This window comes from Girardinichthys multiradiatus, chromosome 13, assembly GCF_021462225.1.
Source record: "Girardinichthys multiradiatus isolate DD_20200921_A chromosome 13, DD_fGirMul_XY1, whole genome shotgun sequence".
Taxonomy (NCBI): Eukaryota; Metazoa; Chordata; class Actinopteri; order Cyprinodontiformes; family Goodeidae; genus Girardinichthys; species Girardinichthys multiradiatus.
Genome location: NC_061806.1, coordinates 18857650 through 18875767, shown reverse-complemented (window position 1 = coordinate 18875767; position 18118 = coordinate 18857650). Strand labels below are relative to the sequence as shown.

Genomic DNA, 18118 nt, shown 5'->3' with positions numbered 1-18118 from the left:
CATGTCAGACTCATCCAGACTGTTTGCTCCAGAAAGGTTTAATCTTAGTCTCATCAGACCAAACCACGTGGTTTTTGTTAGAGTTCCAGGCAGCATCATTTAGCATAATCCAAATATTTATGTTGGTGATGGTAGGACAAACATAAGGCTTTTTTCCAGACTTGCTTCCCAAAGAGCCAGTGGGCATTTAGATGTCATCCAGTCATGGTTCTGGTGACCAAAGATGCCTTTCATTTCAGCAGTTCTCTAAGCTTTATAGTTTTTTTGTATTTTATAAAGAATCTTATCATCCTGCTCATTGTGAGTGGCAAGATAAACCTGAGTCATTTTCCATTCTTATTTGCAACAGTTCCAGTTGTTTTTAACATTAAAATTCCTGCACAGACTGTAAATATATGCAGGTTTAGGCCAGTAGCTATTTTCTTGTAGTCATTTTCTGATTTATGAAAAAACACATTAAAAGCTTAAACAGCATATCTCTTGTTTCCTATTTTAATGAGTAACTAGTAAAAGACATGGGCTTTTGTGTCATATCATATGTTTTCCCCAGGGAAACATGAAGACACAGATGACTAAAAACCAGACAGGCTGAGCAATTTAAAACAGGGACAAAAACACAAAAAACGTTAAATTCATTTTACAGGAATTGTTTGGGATGCTGATAATTGCTATTTTTTTCATGTAATGGGACACCACTCATTGAATAAGCGTGCTCAATAATATGTTGCATTTTTCATTTTCAATAAATCAGCAATTATGTTAAACACAAAAAACATTGAACTCACAAATGTGATGCTACAAAGTTTTGTCATTAAGAAGTGATTTTTGCACACTGATTTTGTGTGTCTCTTTGAGGCCACCGTACTCTACGTACTAGGATCATCATTAACTCAGTGGCTGGATCAGTTGGTTACTGTGACATGTCAGCAAGAATGCTCAGTATTAACTCAAACATCCAGGTTTGACTTTTTATCCAAGACTTCAAAACTATGCTGAAATCATGAACAGCAGGAATAAGGAGACAGGAGTGCTTGAATAGGAAAGAAGGACATGGAAAAGAGTGACAGAGGAAATAAAAGAGAGGTGGAATGACATCAGCGTACTGTAACAGAGCAGCACATGAAAAACCAAAGCAGTGAGCTATAGTTCATCGGATCGGGGAGGAGAGGAGAGGGGGCGAGCATCTCTAGCGTGAGGAGAGGAGAAGTTGAGAGAAAGAGGTGTGAGGATGAACGAGTGGGAGTCAGGACTCGGTGTATGTGTGAAGAGGGAAGTTAAGTGTGATGCAGTGTGACTGACGCCCGTGTCTGGAAGCAGCGAGGAGCTGAACTCTGCTGATGACTTTCTTCTGTCCTGCAGAGACAGAGACCCACTCAGCTCATTAAAACCTATAACAAGTATCTAATGCTCAGCTGTGTGTGTGTGTGTGTGTTTGTGTGTCTGGATGACTTTATTTAGAACAGAAGTGTATGTGTGTGAGGTTTAATGCAGTAGTTGTGCTCCGATTCTAAGAGTATTTGTCGGCATACGTGCTCCTAATAGAAATCATAAGATCGATGTCTCCTCTGTCGGCAAACAGTGATAAATTCCTTCCAACTTTTTATGATATATATCCATGCTTCTGGGATATGTGTGATGAATGTGGCATTGCACAGATCCATCAGTCTTAGACAGCTGCATTGCCTGACACACTTTTCAGGGTGAGCACAGCACGTCAACAGTTTTCGCTGAAAGGCTGTCAATCTCACTAAGTTCAAGTCATATTTGTGCGTGATTTTTAGAGAGCGTCAGTCTTTTTGGCATGAAGCCTTGAGATAATGCCATCAAGGACAGCAGAGTGTTGCTTTGTGTCAAAAGTGAGCCAGGTTGGAATTTCGCAGCCTCACAAGTACATCAGTGATGCATGTGCCTTTAAGCATAATGTTGTGTTTTCTCACCTCAACAAACCCTTTTTTTAGCCTCCTGCTTCTTCTTGTCAGTTCCTTTTGTGAACCTGATGCTTTCTCTGGGACAATTTTCAGACCTCTAAGGGTCAGATAATCAACAATACACTATTAAAGCCCATACTGATTTCTGGTTTTCTTTGATGTCGAAGTTAGCAGTTCCAAAATTAACCATTTCATTTCTTTTTTTTACAATAAAAGGGGGAATTGCACCATACAGAACTTCAGTGCCTATTTCCAATCGCCGGGTTTTTGTAAAAATTTGAAGTGCGTGTACTAATTGCGCTCAATTCAGATTTCTCTTTAAGAACTAGAATATACAGTCATATAAAAAAAAAACAAATATTAGTATAAAGTTAATTTATTTCAGTAACTTGATTTACTATGTGAAACACATAGATTAATTACACACAGACTGATGTTTTCAAGCCTGTATTTCTGTTGATTATTATGATTTACTGCTTACAGCTAACAAAAGCACAGCATTTAAGATTACATTATATCAGGCCAATAACAAAAAAGATAATACAGAAATGTGGGCTTAAAAGTTGTTTGTTTCAAAAGGTACTTTTAATCTGACAAACAAGCAGTCAGTGGGCATTGTCGTCACTGGGCCAAGGTATTCTAAAAGAACTTTCAGTCTTGGTTTGAGTTCAATCTTGGTTTGAAAGAGCTTCAAACCCAAATTTCTTGTTAGCAGAAAAAAAATATATATTTTTAGCATCTTATATTGGCTATCAGTGACCTTAGGGCTGTTAGTATTACTAAAACTGCAGTCTTCAGGGGTCATTTATAAACTCATGTTCTCAAAAAGGTAAGGTAAGTTTATTTATATAGCGCTTTTCAGTAACGAGACACTCAAAGCGCTGTACATACAATTACAATAGAATCACAAAGAAACTAAACACATACAGGGATTGGACAATGAAACTGAAACACCTGTCATTTTAGTGTGGGAGGTTTCATGGCTAAATTGGACCAGCCTGGTAGCCAGTCTTCATTGATTGCACATTGCACCAGTAAGAGCAGAGTGTGAAGGTTCAATTAGCAGGGTAAGAGCACAGTTTTGCTCAAAATACTGAAATGCACACAACATTATGGGTGACATACCAGAGTTCAAAAGAGGACAAATTGTTGGTGCACGTCTTGCTGGCGCATCTGTGACCAAGACAGCAAGTCTTTGTGATGTATCAAGAGCCACGGTATCCAGGGTAATGTCAGCATACCACCAAGAAGGACGAACCACATCCAACAGGATTAACTGTGGACGCAAGAGGAAGCTATCTGAAAGGGATGTTCGGGTGCTAACCCGGATTGTATCCAAAAAACATAAAACTACGGCTGCCCAAATCACGGCAGAATTAAATGTGCACCTCAACTCTCCTGTTTCCACCAGAACTGTCCGTCGGGAGCTCCACAGGGTCAATATACACGGCCGGGCTGCTATAGCCAAACTTTTGGTCACTCATGCCAATGCCAAACGTCGGTTTCAATGGTGCAATGAGCGCAAATCTTGGGCTGTGGACAATGTGAAACATGTATTGTTCTCTGATGAGTCCACCTTTACTGTTTTCCCCACATCCGGGAGAGTTATGGTGTGGAGAAGCCCCAAAGAAGTGCACCACTCAGACTGTTGCATGCCCAGAGTGAAGCATGGGGGTGGATCAGTGATGGTTTGGGCTGCCATATCATGGCATTCCCTTGGCCCAATACTTGTGCTAGATGGGCGCGTCGCTGCCAAGGACTACTGAACCATTCTTGAGGACCATGTGCATCCAATGGTTCAAACATTGTATCCTGAAGGCGGTGCCGTGTATCAGGATGACAAGGCACCAATACACACAGCAAGACTGGTGAAAGATTGGTTTGATGAACATGAAAGTGAAGTTGAACATCTCCCATGGCCTACATAGTCACCAGATCTAAATATTATTGAGCCACTTTGGGGTGTTTTGAGGAGCGAGTCAGGAAACGTTTTCCTCCACCAGTATCACGTAGTGACCTGGCCACTATCCTGCAAGAAGAATGGCTTAAAATCCCTCTGACCACTGTGCAGGACTTGTATATGTCATTCCCAAGATGAATTGACGCTGTATTGGCCGCAAAAGGAGGCCCTACACCATACTAATAAATTATTGTGGTCTAAAACCAGGTGTTTCAGTTTCATTGTCCAACCCCTGTATACAGACACACAAAAACAAATCAAATGATACTACATCCTTCTAAGAAATCTAAAAATCTATGAATCCTTCTGAGAAATCTAAAAATCTCTGGCCATCGTTACAATGATACAGATAACATTAATAATCCTTTAGGTTTTACTGATAAGAGCTGGTTCTAAACCAGTCTTTCTAAAGAGGTAATTATATCATTAAGTCCTCTATGTAGGGGAAAGCATCTTGTGCTAAGAGAGAATGATCCTTGGGTTCGCTGGTATAATGCAGTTGTAGTCCAATAATAACAGTCATTTGCATCCATTGAAATTTAACTAAGCAATCACTGAGTTCTAACTAAGGCAGCTGAGTCACTGGTGTAAAAACAGCTTTTGTTCAAATTTTTAAGAAACTAGTATTATTTTCCTTTCACTGGTAAATCTAAAAATCTATGAAAAGGAGAAAAAATGAAATCCACATTTAGGTAAAAATAAGGAGCATGGGAAAGCAACACACATAAGCAAAGATTTTGCAGGGGCATGGTGTACTCGTGAGGGTGCCAATATTTAAGTATGATCATGTGTGCAAAGAGTTAGACTGTCAACACTGACCAAGGTGCCATTGTCCTTGAAAAAGAGATGGAAGTTTTATCAAAGGCCATACAGTTCAGTTCACAGATGAGGGGGGTTGCTGGGGCAGCAAGTCGTATTTACAGAACATCCAGGAGAAATGTTTTGATAAGAAGCCTGTGAAGGCCGTATCGGGGCGCCTGAATTAGACAAACAATAAATGTTTTGGTTCAGGCTGGCTGTGATTTTCCACCTGCCAACATTTTCTAAATCCAGTATTTGCCCTTATAAACAGGGGTTCAAAGCTCAAAAGCTTAAAAAAGAGCAACTTTGATGTACTCCGTGCAGCCTTTCTGTTATTCTCTTTAAGCCTTGCTCTCTCTCGCTCTCTCACAGCCTGAATTACCCGCAGACCTGTATCAGCGTGTCATAGAAAACGGCTTTCTTTTAAATAGCTTATTTGATCTCTGCTTGATCTAACCTTATTTTGTGTTAAACAGTTCACTGATACAGAAAATGGCTAACTCTGAGTCTGTTTCCCTCAGTAACAGCGCTCCAGCACCATAAAGTGTCATTGACAGCCTGACCTGATGGTAATAACATACGGTGCGTTATCTGATGGGAAAAAAAAACTAAATGTTCGAGTTTCCAACCAGCTGGTCACCAGTCATGGCTGACAGTGCTACAAATTATCACTGCGACTCTCCATAAAAGCAAAAATGTGCTTCAAGTTCTTTAATGGATGTAGCAGTTTTAAATCCAACACAAAATGATGTAATAACACGGTTACCCCCATCTATGAATCAAAGCATGTGTCCCTAGACTATATCAGAATTTTTATTCAAGCACATCAAAGTACAGCCTGTTGGTTAATGCATTTACAGACTGAAAATGGTGGGAGTTACTAGTGGGTTTCCAGAAAGGGAGAAGCATTTCTTATTTGTCAGCATTTCACTGGCCGAGTGGCGCATCTCTATAAACTATGGTAGCTTTTGCCCACATTCCCAAACCAGGAGGGAGCTCCTGGCTTCTGGGAAGTTGATTATTTTATAGATACTGTTTTGGCATGCACCCTTTTGTAAAACCTCTGCAAGTCATTAGAAGGCTATTTAAATAAATGTGAACCTCCAGCAAGCACAGGGATAAGCCGTAAAGGGTGTAAGTAGTAAATCCGCCTGCATCACCTAGCAGGCTTTGTGGAAACTCTGGCTTTCTCATGCGTGCAGACTACACGTTCAGAAAAGATGGTTCATACACGCTTAGCAGAGATACTGTGCTGTAGTTGCACTGCAGTGTACTGCCTTAAAAACATAACATTTGTAAAGTAGAAGGGAATGAATAACTCCTTTGAAGTTGTCTCGAAGGCCCCTAAAACATCTTGTGAAAGCCGGGGCCAAAAAGTGCGCTGTGTGACAGTGATGTAGTCAGAGCTGCTGCTGCGGACCAAAATAGAAGATCACAGATCAACAGCTGAACAGCCGCTCTGATGCTCCCTGTGTCCGTCAGACAATGCAGCCTTGGCTATGTCTCACAAATGCGCTGAGTGTTCCCTGTCCTCCCCCAGCTTTAAAGCCTTGAAACCACATCATCACCTCCAGGTTGGTTAAATACACACTGGGTTTGTACAATTTGCTAATACCATCTTCCCCTGGCCTCCACTGCTGGCTCAATAAAACTGCAGCCAGCTATCCTGCCCTGAGCCATTCCCATGCTCCTATTGTGGAGCAGGGATTGCAGCCTCCCTCTTTAAATCCCACAGCGGCAGACAGTATAAATGAAGTCGCTTTCCAGCCTTGAGCGCTGCGTATAGCACCCTAATAACTTTCTGGATGTCTCGGCTGAATTAGCCTCGGCTGTGTCTCGTCGGTGGATGAGTTCCAGCCGAGCAAAGCTAATGACAGCTAATGACTGTTTACAGTGACAGGATCGTTGCTATTCCCCCCACCACCACTCCCTCCACCTTCCGTATCCCACCTTCAACTCTGCAACTCCTCAGCTCTCCACCCTCATCCCCAGCTGTTATTATTATCATCATTACCACTCCACTGCTTTAGATAAGTCTCCACAGACACCCGTTTAAGTGTTGGCTTGATGAAAAGCTCTCTCCGTTCCAAGCGTTTATGCCAAAACGATGTTTTTCTTCTTCTTCTTCTCACTTTGTTTAAGTGAGAAGGGAGTCAGAAGAGTGTGTCCTCATGTGCAAGTATCCTAACACTCTTGCTAGCTTCTTATTTGTGTGTATGAGTGAACATGCCAGATGATGAACAAATTGAAAATGAGATGGCTTGAAGATCCCCTGCCCTCAACCCCCACCCCCTCCTCTCAGTCCGTGTGTGAAAGTGTGTCCGTGCGGTTTGTGTGTGTCTGGTTAATTTATTCAGGTTATTTTCTCATCTCCAGACCCATGCAAATGAGATTGGGCAGAGAAGGATGACAAATGTCTAGATGGAAAACGACAGCCCCATTCCTGCTTTTTACTGAAACACCTTCTTCTCTTTGTTGCTGCTGTTTCATTTTACATCCTCACAAACAACTGGCACCCCATGTATTGAAAAATTCCACCTTTAATTTGAGAACATTCATTCAGTATAAGTAAATAAAACTGAAGAAAAGACCTTTTAAAACTTTTTGTAAAATGTAATAAAAGGAAAAACTATTTTTGGTGAGAAATAAATTAAGAAGTCATCACATTTACTTTCTCTTCAATTGGCTAAAATGACATGCAGACATCATATTACATCAGGTCCACATGATGGCTGCATTGTGAGTCTGGTAGAACATTTAAAGAGGTCTAAAAAAAATCAACCATTTCACTTCAAGAAATTGCTCTACATGTAGAAGAAATGAAAAATAAATAAAAGCCGACATGCCCAGGTCTGGTCGTCCAAGCAAGCTTGCAGCAAGAGCAGGCCATGATGTGCTAGAAGTCTCCAAAAACCATAAAATCTCCTCACAGGAGCACCAGCAGGCTCTTGCTTCTGTTGATAAAAGTCCATGCCTGTACACTCAGAAGAGACTGAAGTTTAACTTTCATGGGAGGAGTGCAAGAAAGAAACCTTTCATCTCAAAAATTACATGAAGGCCAGAACATAGTACAAAACATAGTGAAAGACCAGAACTTCTGGAATATCGTTCGTTGATCAAATTGAATTATTTGGACACCAGAACAGAGGACAGGATTGGCACAAACCAAATACTGCATTTCTGAAAAGAAAAAAACCAAACCAACTGTGAAGCATGGAGGTGAAAGTACCATGGTTTGGGGATAATTAGCTGCAGGAGGACCTACCTCACAATCATATAATCCGCCATGAACTGTATCGTTTATAAGGGGGAAAATGTTTTATGTTTTATGCAATATTTTGGCTAAATAGTAACTTTGCTGCTGTGGTTAAATGCCAGTTAATGATGGATTGTTTTGTAGGAGTTCAGGCCTTTACAAGCAGAAAATGCTAGAGATCCATAACCATTAGCCTGTGTTGACTTATTATTTTAATTGTATTTGGTTAATTTGAAGACTTTTGGGATTATTTGGTTTCTCTCTACAGACCAGCATTGTACATCTGCACTCAACTTCCACTCGTTCTTTCATCACTTGGTCAAATTCTACAGGAACATATAAACAAGACTGGAGAAGGAGCCGTATTAATCTTGCCTCAACAGTAAGCAGAGTGGAAAACAAATCACCAAAGCTTTTTGAGAACGGGGCCAAAGACTGGTCTCTTGATTTCACCGATTAAACGCTATATTCATGCCAACTGGTTGTTTGCCAGAAAAAAAGCCTTTTCTGTACTACCATTGCAAATGTGAGTTTACTACACATTGGGGGAACTTTCACTGAAACTGTGTTTTGGTCAGATGAGTCCAGGCTTGACCTTTTTGCCAGCAGACACTCCAGTTGCGTTTGGAATGAAACAAATTAATTTGTGAAAAAGCTCCTCATGCCCACTGTTATGAACAGGGGAGGATTTGCGATGTTGTGGATCTGTTTCTCTTCCAGATGCTCTCGGAACCTTGTTGGCGTATGTGGCATCATGAACTTTTTGAAATTCCAGCTTTTAAACAAAAATGAACACAGAAACGGTTTATTAAAAACAAAATCAACACGCAGAATTCAGTAGAAAATCTGTGGGGTGAGTAAGGGTACCAGTTATTATACCAGTGCAGATTTTGTTAAAACAATTATTTCTTAAAAATTTACATTTTTCCTTACTGAATAAATACATTTGAATTAAAGACCAGATTTTTCTTTATCTTTCCATATGAGATTATGTGCTTTGCAACAAAAGAGGAATTTTTTTAAGGCTTTCAACACATCTGTACCAGGGGCACCAACAAATTTCTAAGCATCTGAATGTGCTCCCTCTAAAGCTTGCTACGGTACAAAAAGCATTATATCATCACAATACATTGACCCCAGGAGGGTCTCTCTCACCATCATCAACATATTTGCTGTGACAGTTTGTTTCCTTATGATAAGCTTCCCCTAACCATTTCCACTAAGCTTTCCCTCCATTATATTTGGTAATAAGGGACCAGGTCTGCACTCACGTGTGCTGCTGATACCACACACAAACAAACAAATAGGGTAATGGGATTGTCTCCCAACCTTCTGTAAGTTGATGTCTGTGTGTGTTGGCATTAACATGCTAAATTTCTCCTGCATTAATATGGATGGGTGTAGATTCAAATCAATCTCTGCAAGCGTGTGTTTTCCAAAAACCAGGCTGCCGGTGACAGTGAGGACTCAGGCTCGTAGCTCTGGTGTAATTGGTTTCAGATTTAGCGTGAAGATGCCATGTGTTGTTCATGGGGAATTATCATAATGAAACGTGCTCTCTCTTTGTTCCTTTGTGCCTTTTGGCCCTCTTTTTCTTCCCTCCTCCTGCTCTGTGTTCCAGCTTTTTGCCTCGTCTTTTGTATGCATCCCCATAATTGTTTTGACCATGCATATTTCCCATTAACCCTACTTGCCTAACCCTGTTGTTTTCTCCCCCTCCTTGTTTTGACCCGTTCTCCCCACAGAGGTGCCCGTCTCGTCTGTGCTTTGTCTGTCGTCGATCAGAGAGTTGCCGGTTCAGGTCAGGGAACTGTACGCGCAGGGCTTCGTCCTGGTGGCGGTTCACCCCTTTGTCCACCCCTGCGGCCCTCGCCACGCTCACATCCAGCGCCAGCTCCACCGAGCCGTGTTAGTCAGAGAGACACAAAGGTGAGCGGATCAAACACACCCGTTTTCAGCATCAGTACCACCTCTGCTTCAGAAAGTAGTTTGAACTGTAAATATCACCACTGTGGGCTGATTAAGATAAATGAGATGATTAGCTTGCAGCCAGATTTAGCTAACAATTAGAGGGTGCCTGCTGGTGTGACTTCATTGTTTTGACACGTGAGCCAACAGAGACTCATTATTACAAGCCTCCTCACCTCCTTTTGTTAATGTAAAATTCATTGTGGGCGATTCAGCCTCTTAAAACAGCTTGGTTTAGCTCCTTATCCCTGTTCTTTCACTCCTGTCAGTCGTGTACAACTTATGGCTACATTGTGTAGGTATTTCAACTGTAATCTGCAGTTTTCTTATATCCGCAGTTTGACTTTTGGGATGTATTTATCTCAAGTTTTATTCTAAAAACGAATCTAACCTAAATTAACATATAGGCAGAAAGATTTGGGCAAGATGTTGGTGCCTGCAGGTGTCAGGAACGGTTCTTGTGGTGTAGGATTCAATCCCCTGGCAAGATTGACGTAGGATTATTATTATAGTGAATTCAATCATTAAAAGACAAGGAATCTCAACTGGAACACAAACACACTTGGAGTATGACATAAAAACTCAAGGGCTCAAAGTTGAAAACCTGATTCAAAACAGGTGAGTGATTAACTGGCTGCAGCTGCAGGGAAAGGAGGGAGTTAGAGATAACTGAAGGATTGGCTGGGGAATGACACTAAATGAATACAGAAGGAAACACAGGGATACAGTGGATATAAAAAGTCCCTGTTAAAATGCCAGGTTTTTGTACAAAAAATAGACAATATAAAATGATTAAAAAAATTGTTCCACCTTTAATGTCACATATATACTGAAATATTTAACTGAAAAACAAAGGGAAGAGGGAAAAAAAACTGAAATTACTTGGTTACACAAGGGTTCACACGCTTAAATTACTTTACTATACTTGAACAACCTTTTGATTCAGTTCCAGCATTCAGTCTTCTTGGGAACACAGCTCCTCTAAATTATTGTCAATCTGATTCTTCTGAATCTGAATCTTTTACACAAAGTTTAGATCTCCTTGCAGGATTTTCTTGATATTTGCTTATTTGGGTCCTTTAGCTAAAGCCACTGTGTGCAGAGAGGTTAGAAAGGATCAAAATAATCTTGTTGTAAAAAGGTATCAGTCAGGAGAAGAGTCCCAAACAACAGTGACATTACAATAGTTGGGGTTTTTTCCATAACCAATGAAAAGAGGGAACCTGGTCAGGGAGGTTTCTATGAGCCTGACAGTAATGCTGAAGGAGCTGCAGGAATTTCAGGTTAGTATTGGCTCAAATCGTAATTGTCAAAATTTGTTGAGGTCTGATAAAACTAAACTGGAAATTTTAGGCCACAGTTCTGAACATTGCAACAATAACACTGCACAACATCTAAAGGAATGCCATACACAGTAAAACATGGTGGTATCAGTATCATGGTAACCCCAGTGCATGATGGGAGACTCTAAAGTCCTTCAAATGGAACTAGTGGAGAACATCTGGAGCAGCTGTAAGTAACAGTCAGTTCCAACCAAAACCTTCTGCTTCAAACCTGAACATGAAGGAGTTTATTTTTCAGCATCGCTGTGAATTTAAGCATACATCAAAATTAACAAACGAGGACCTTTGCAGGACAGATGCAGCAGCAGAGAACATCATATTGTTCATAAGCAGAGCTGCTTACTGTACTGCTTATCACTTACCTGTAAGCGCTGTTATAGAGAAGGACAGAATTACAAACAAAATATCACAGCTGAAACTGGATATGAAGTTGTTTCAGTTAAATTCAGTTAGCACTGCAACACAGCTGGTTGCGATGACAAAAAAATGAAAATACATGGTTAACAACAAGTTTCTTAACAAACAAGGTGAATCCATCAAGCAATCGGCTTTATAAGTAAAATTAAAAACATTTTTGAAAAATCCAACTTTTTATCTTCAGTGATGGCAGTGTACAAAAACAATCATGGAAAAAGTATTTAAAAGATTCATTGTAAATGTGTAAAACTATTTCTGTTAAAGAGGAGGAATTGGTGTAAACTGAACCTGAAATGATGGAAAATGTTGGGTCACTGTGAGTTTACAAACACAATAAAAAATACTTGTGTATGAAGCTCTTTAGTATGGAGGACCAGGAGAGTCACTGAAAAAGAAATTCAACCATTTCAAATTTAACATTCAAATAATACAATTTGAAAAGCGTTTTCTAATTGCACATTTTAAATTTAAATATTAAAGAGGAATTGTTAATTGTATTTATTAATCCATTATTAAATACTGGAATTTGAAAATGTATTTTCAAATCCTATTTCTTAATGGAGATTTAAAAAACCAAATTCATAAATCTGATATAAATATCTTTCCTTATCAAACAGTTAAAAAGGTAATTCCTTTTTCACCTTACATTTTCAAATCCATTTTGTAATTGCATTTTCTTTTCACTTTGCCCTCTTCATTTAGCATTTCCGTGACCCTTCTGGTCCCTGAGCACACTGAAAACCAAACTAAACCAATCACAGTTGCTCCTCGGATGTAATTGGCTCTCTCATTGGTTAGACAGCCACACTTGGATCACAACACTGTTGGCTATCTAACCAATGAGAGAGCCGGTTACATCCAAGGAGCAACTGTGATTGGTTTAATTTTGTTTTCAGTGTTCCCAGGGACCAGAAGGGTCACGAAAATGCTACATGGAGAGGGTAAAGTAAAAAGAAAATGCAATTGCAAAAAGGATTTGAAAATGCAAGGTGAAAAAGAAAGCGGAAATGGAAAAAGGAATTACCTTTTTAAATGTTTGATAAGGAAAGGTATTTATAATCAGATTTCTGAATTGTGTTTTGTAAATCTCCATTCAGAAATAGGATTTGGAAATACATTTTCAAATTGCAGTATTTAATAATGGATTAATAAATACAATTTACAATTCCTCTTTAGTAATTTAATTTAAAATGTGTAATTACAAAATTCTTTTTAAATTGGATTTCTAATTGTATACCGTATTTTCTGCACTATAAGGCGCACCAGATTATAAGGCGCACCTTCAATGAATGGCCTATTTTAGAACTGTTTTCATATAAAGGGCGCACCGGATTATAAGGCGCATAGAATAGAAGCTGTCAAACGTTTGACTGGGGTTGCGTTATGCATCCACTAGATGGAGCTGTGCTAAAAAAAATGTCAGATAAGTCAGTCAGTCAAACTTTATTAATACACTACAAACCAGCGTTCTGATAACTCCATTCACTCTCATGGTAAGGTCTCCTCTACATAGAATTCTATTGAATAGAACCAACCGCACGTTAGGAATGCATTGGAGTCTATGAAGTTGAAGTTGAAATCAAACGTTAGTTAAAACGTGAAAGGGAACTTTTCCCTGATTCAGTAAACACGTAAAAGAAACAGTTTGATGCACTAAATCAAACGTTAGTACTGTTAACCTTTCCTGTTTCTGTCCCCTGACCGTAGTCTGATGACACAGGGGAGACGCTTTCTCCAGGGCCGAAGTTACTAGTTTCCTCGGGGTTAACTCCCTCACTCATACGTTGCTGAGTTGAGCATGAAGAAACAGCATCAAAACACTGAGTTGTTGACCAGATTCGGGGTTCTTTTTAATGACTTTGCAGCACGTAAAAACACAGGGCTTACAGACTCATACACCGCTGCTCCGGTCGCCGTCTCTACCCACCCCACACACACAATAATACCGACGTCACTCCTTCACTCTTGATTCTCAGCTACGGCAGCACACAGCGCCACCTCTGTCCGGAGGAGTAATGTCAACATCTTCCATACACACACACGAAACATACACCCCACACACTGAGCTTCTAATCACATATAGTTCAGGCAATTCCTGCAACAGTACATTCAAACGTTATACACACACAAGTGGTGTTGGACTAGGAGTAAGCACAGTACAGGTGTTTACCGCTATTACTTCGGCGACACCCCTGACTACGGTAGCCGTAATGCTGCAAGCGGTGCGGCTTTGTAGTTTACCAGTCGTACTGAAACATTTTGACAGAGCGCCGTGTACAACCAGTATGGATCAACCAATTAACCAATTGATCCATATATAAGGCGCTCCGGATTACAAGGCGCACTGTCATTTTTTGAAAAAAGTAAAGGTTTTTAAGTGCGCCTTATAGTGCGGAAAATACGGTAATTTAAATGTTAAATTTGAAATGGTTGTATTTCTTTTTCAGTGACTCTCCTGGTCCTCCATACATTAGATGAGATCAAGATAGTAAGGCTGGATAAATATGGATAAATACTGACTCAGCTTTCTTGTACAACTTGAAGGAACTTGAAAATTTGGAAGACGAGCGTCTGCGGGAATGATCTTCAGTTTACCGAAAATCAAGCCTATTCTGTTATTCATATCAATGTACTTTTGCACCATACTTTGTACTTTTACTTAAAAAATATTATTTTGAAGCAACACTCCTACCCACTTCACTGATAAGATGAGATACATTTTTACTGTAATTGTACATATAAAGTGTAGTAGTAGAACCAAATTGATCTACTGACCCATGTAAGGTGCATAGATAACAAAAACGATGTACAGAATAAAACACAGTGCATAAATAGTGCAGCCATAAATCAGAAAAAAAAACCAAATTGATTGTGTGTTGCACATGGCCCACTTCCATGAAGTGACATTTTGATAAGTTATAGCTCTACTGTAAAAACTGTCCCTGAGTCTATTAGTAGAATGTTAATTCATTCACCAAATGAAGAACAAACGTATTGATTTATGTTAAAGTCAGACTTCTTGTTTGTTCTCAAGCTTCGTGGTCTGATGTTATTTTCTGTCTGCTGAGTCGGCTGTACAGTTTGGAGGTCAAGTGAATATACAGTAAACATTATATATTGTCACTGGAAATCTGTTACATTGTTCTAACACATGCATTAACCTCTGTAAGCATTGGTTTCACAAGCTTTATATTTGTAAAAAGTTAGTTATAAAAATTTGATTTGGAAATGTGTGTTTCTTCCACCTGAATTCAATATTTTGTAATGATAATTATGTTTCACTTATTTTCATTTTATTCTTCTAAATAGCAGAGTTTGCAAATAATTTAATATTTTTGTGGGTCTGATTACATAGTTTTTTTTATTTAATTTTTTTATTTAATCAGATCTTATAATCAGACAATTGCTCAGTACTGAAGTACCTGTTTAAACAAATACAGTACTTATTTACTAGAGTAATTTCTCTGACTTCTTCTTACTTCTACTTGGGTATAAATATATTAAAGTAGTGCTACTCTTGGGTATACATTTTGGCTGTTCGATCCACCTCTGGGAATCAGCCAGTATTGTATTGAACGCCTACAATTGTTTCAGAATGCAGCCGCTTTATTTCTACCTGGCACAATCAAGCAGGAGCACATAATCTCAGTTAAAGCATCTACTTAGTGGATTCCAGTTCATTTTAAAACTCGTATTAAAGTCTTTTTGGTATGTGTCCCCCAAAGATTGTGTTCCATCTTACCTGTCAGAACGTCTACATACGTGCATCCTATCTTTCTCTCTTAGATCAGTGGATCAGATGCTCTTGTAATTCTAAAAACCATGATTAAATTGGAGAGGTGACGGAGCTGTTGCTGTTGCAGGTCCAAAACTCGCCACTCTGGATCAGGCAGGCTCCTTCAATGGCTGTTTTTAAATCTAATTTGAAAACCTATTTTAACTCTTTTCCCTTGAAACCAGTGTGATACATCAACTAGAGTTATTATACAAAATGCATGTATTGTGCTTCTGGTTGAATGCATCTCTTTTATGGTGCTGTTCAGCACTTTGGTTCATTAGAAAGTTTTATTAAAATGTGCAACAGCTGTTTATCATTTCAATGCCAACATTGAAAAGAGGAACCATTTGTTGTTGGTAACTTTCAATTGTTCCAAAGCTATAATGGGTAGATTACTTGCTTTAATTTATCCAGATGAAAACACTTCTAATTGTCTATAATACGTTTAAACATGTTATTCTTTTGTCCTCTATATTTGGTAAAACAGTCATTTCCTGCTGTTTTTAAAACATACTAAAAGACGTTAACACCATTCTAAACATGACAGATATCATTGTGATAAAACCAGTAAAAAAGAAGGGTGATTAATATGGGATTTTATACCTAGATTTGATGTTGTTTGTGCAACTTTCCTTTTACAGTCAAAAGATTTAATTTGTTTGGTTAACAGCTTTGGACAGAAATGTAAATTGTGTTAATTAGAATTGTATGCACACTCAAACACTCAGCACACAGATACGTGCCAGGCTGCTCCTCTGATGCCCCTCCTGCCAAGCTGTCCTGCTGCTTCCTGGCACCTGTCACCGTGGAGACGGCTGATTGCATCACCAGAGCTCGCCAGAGGGGAACGGCGCCCTGAAAGAGACCCCCGTCCTTTTATCTGTTTCCTTCAGTGGCCATCCCACACACACACGCACACACACACACCTTTTTTTCCCGTTATGTCCAGATCGCCCCCCTTTGTCCCCACTGCACTGCGTTTTATCTCCCCATCATCACCATCCCTTTCATCCCAATCATAAAAATGAAAGAGAGAAAAAAGATGGATCTACTGTTTCAAATCTAGCTGAGAATGTCACTCACGCCTCAGAGCGCAAGATATTACTACGGCCTTCCCTCTGACCTCAATCCAAATCTGAAGAGGCGTATCTGAATGTGCCTTTCATGATGGTGCCTTGCAGTGGGAGCGAAAGGAAATTTGGTTCCTTTTTTTTTCCTCTCTAATAAGGTTTTTGTGCCTGTGGTAAATGGGTGCTGCTCTTAAATGGAAAATTCCCCTTCCATCAAATTTGACATTAAGTTTCTGCTGTGATCATTCTGGGTCAACAAGTAGTGAACCTTGACGATGTCTTCCAGAATCTTTAGAGTCAAGCCTCCTTTAGAGTGTAATGTTACTGGGTGATGTGCTGCAACTACTGTAGTTATGATGAAACATGATGGAAGAGAAGAAAATTATGTTAAAAGTATTTTTGGTCTGGCATGTCTGACATTTGTTGATAAATAAGACCATATATGACCTGAACTAAATGACTCATGGCTGTCTTCTTTTCATATCTAACCTCACAGTCCAGAGAAAAGCCAGCTGTGGTCGGCGAGAAACCGCCTGGAGACGGAGGTCTGTGTGGCCAGTCAACAGGCTGCAGACCCAGAAGCCATCCAGAACTATGTTAAGAAGGTCAGTTCAAAGACGAGCACAGTCATGATACATAGGGTTTATTTGATTTTTCATTGTCTCCCTGTTTTATTGAATCATAGTAAAAAGCATTTCTGAAAACTTCACACTAGCACCCTATTGTGCATCTGCCTTGCTTTACAAAGGCGTGGGAAGATAACACTGCCCTTGTTATTTTAAGCTCCAGCATCACTTTTCTGCGCACCAGATACTGTAGCATATGCAGTTACACTTTTTGCACATTTTAAAGAATTCTGCTGAATGAGCATCACAGCTGTGCAGTGCCATATACTGCACATACTGTATCTCCCACTGCTACAGAGTTTTTGTAAATGCTATTCAAATTTTGCATTAATAACCCAGTAATATCGCATCTTTAGTGACTCACTCACCTCAGGAAAAAATTAGGCCACACCAGCCCCTCGTTTCCTTAAGCTGTGCTTTGGCCTTTCTTGTTGTCCTTTAAAATGATGATGTTCAAGATGTTTTAAACATTGTTTTCCAGTTCTTTTCCAGACATTTTTAGATTTTTCTTTTGGTAGTTAAGCCGCTCAACATTGGCCTATGATTCATTCTAGCATAAAAAAGCCTCCTAACACGCACATGTACTTGCGTCACCATATAATTGACAGTGTACTAAGAAAAGTTTTTAAATTGCACTTTCAGGTCATTTGTTTCCAGGGACCCTGATCTAAAGGCACACTTTGTTTTAATTTCTTTTACTGTATAAATTAAAAAAAGGACCAAAAAGAAAAGTTTTGACAAGCACGAAGTGGAATCTTTTTCAGCATCGAGTAGATATTTAGGAGTTATTCGTAGGGTTTGCAATATGTCTGTTTTTTTGCGAGGGGTCAGGCTATGGCTAATGATAAAGAACATTCTTAGGACTAGCAAACATCCATGTCTTAAAATAGATTAATAAAGATGCCAAAGGTTAAACTTTTTTATTTTGATGCCAAGTTCCAGTTCATTTTGTTTGTTAAAAAAGGGAGCTA

General features: G+C 39.4%; 1 protein-coding gene across 2 annotated transcripts in view; it reads left to right on the top strand.

The window, feature by feature from the left end:
* rftn1a (raftlin, lipid raft linker 1a) overlaps window positions 1–18118 on the top strand; it is a 51976-nt gene that overhangs the window by 24260 nt on the left and 9598 nt on the right. For both annotated transcript variants that reach the window (XM_047383779.1, XM_047383780.1), the window contains exons 3-4: window positions 9691–9874; window positions 17018–17126. In XM_047383779.1, the coding sequence (XP_047239735.1) occupies window positions 9691–9874; window positions 17018–17126 (293 nt within the window). The remainder of the gene's footprint in view (window positions 1–9690; window positions 9875–17017; window positions 17127–18118) is intronic.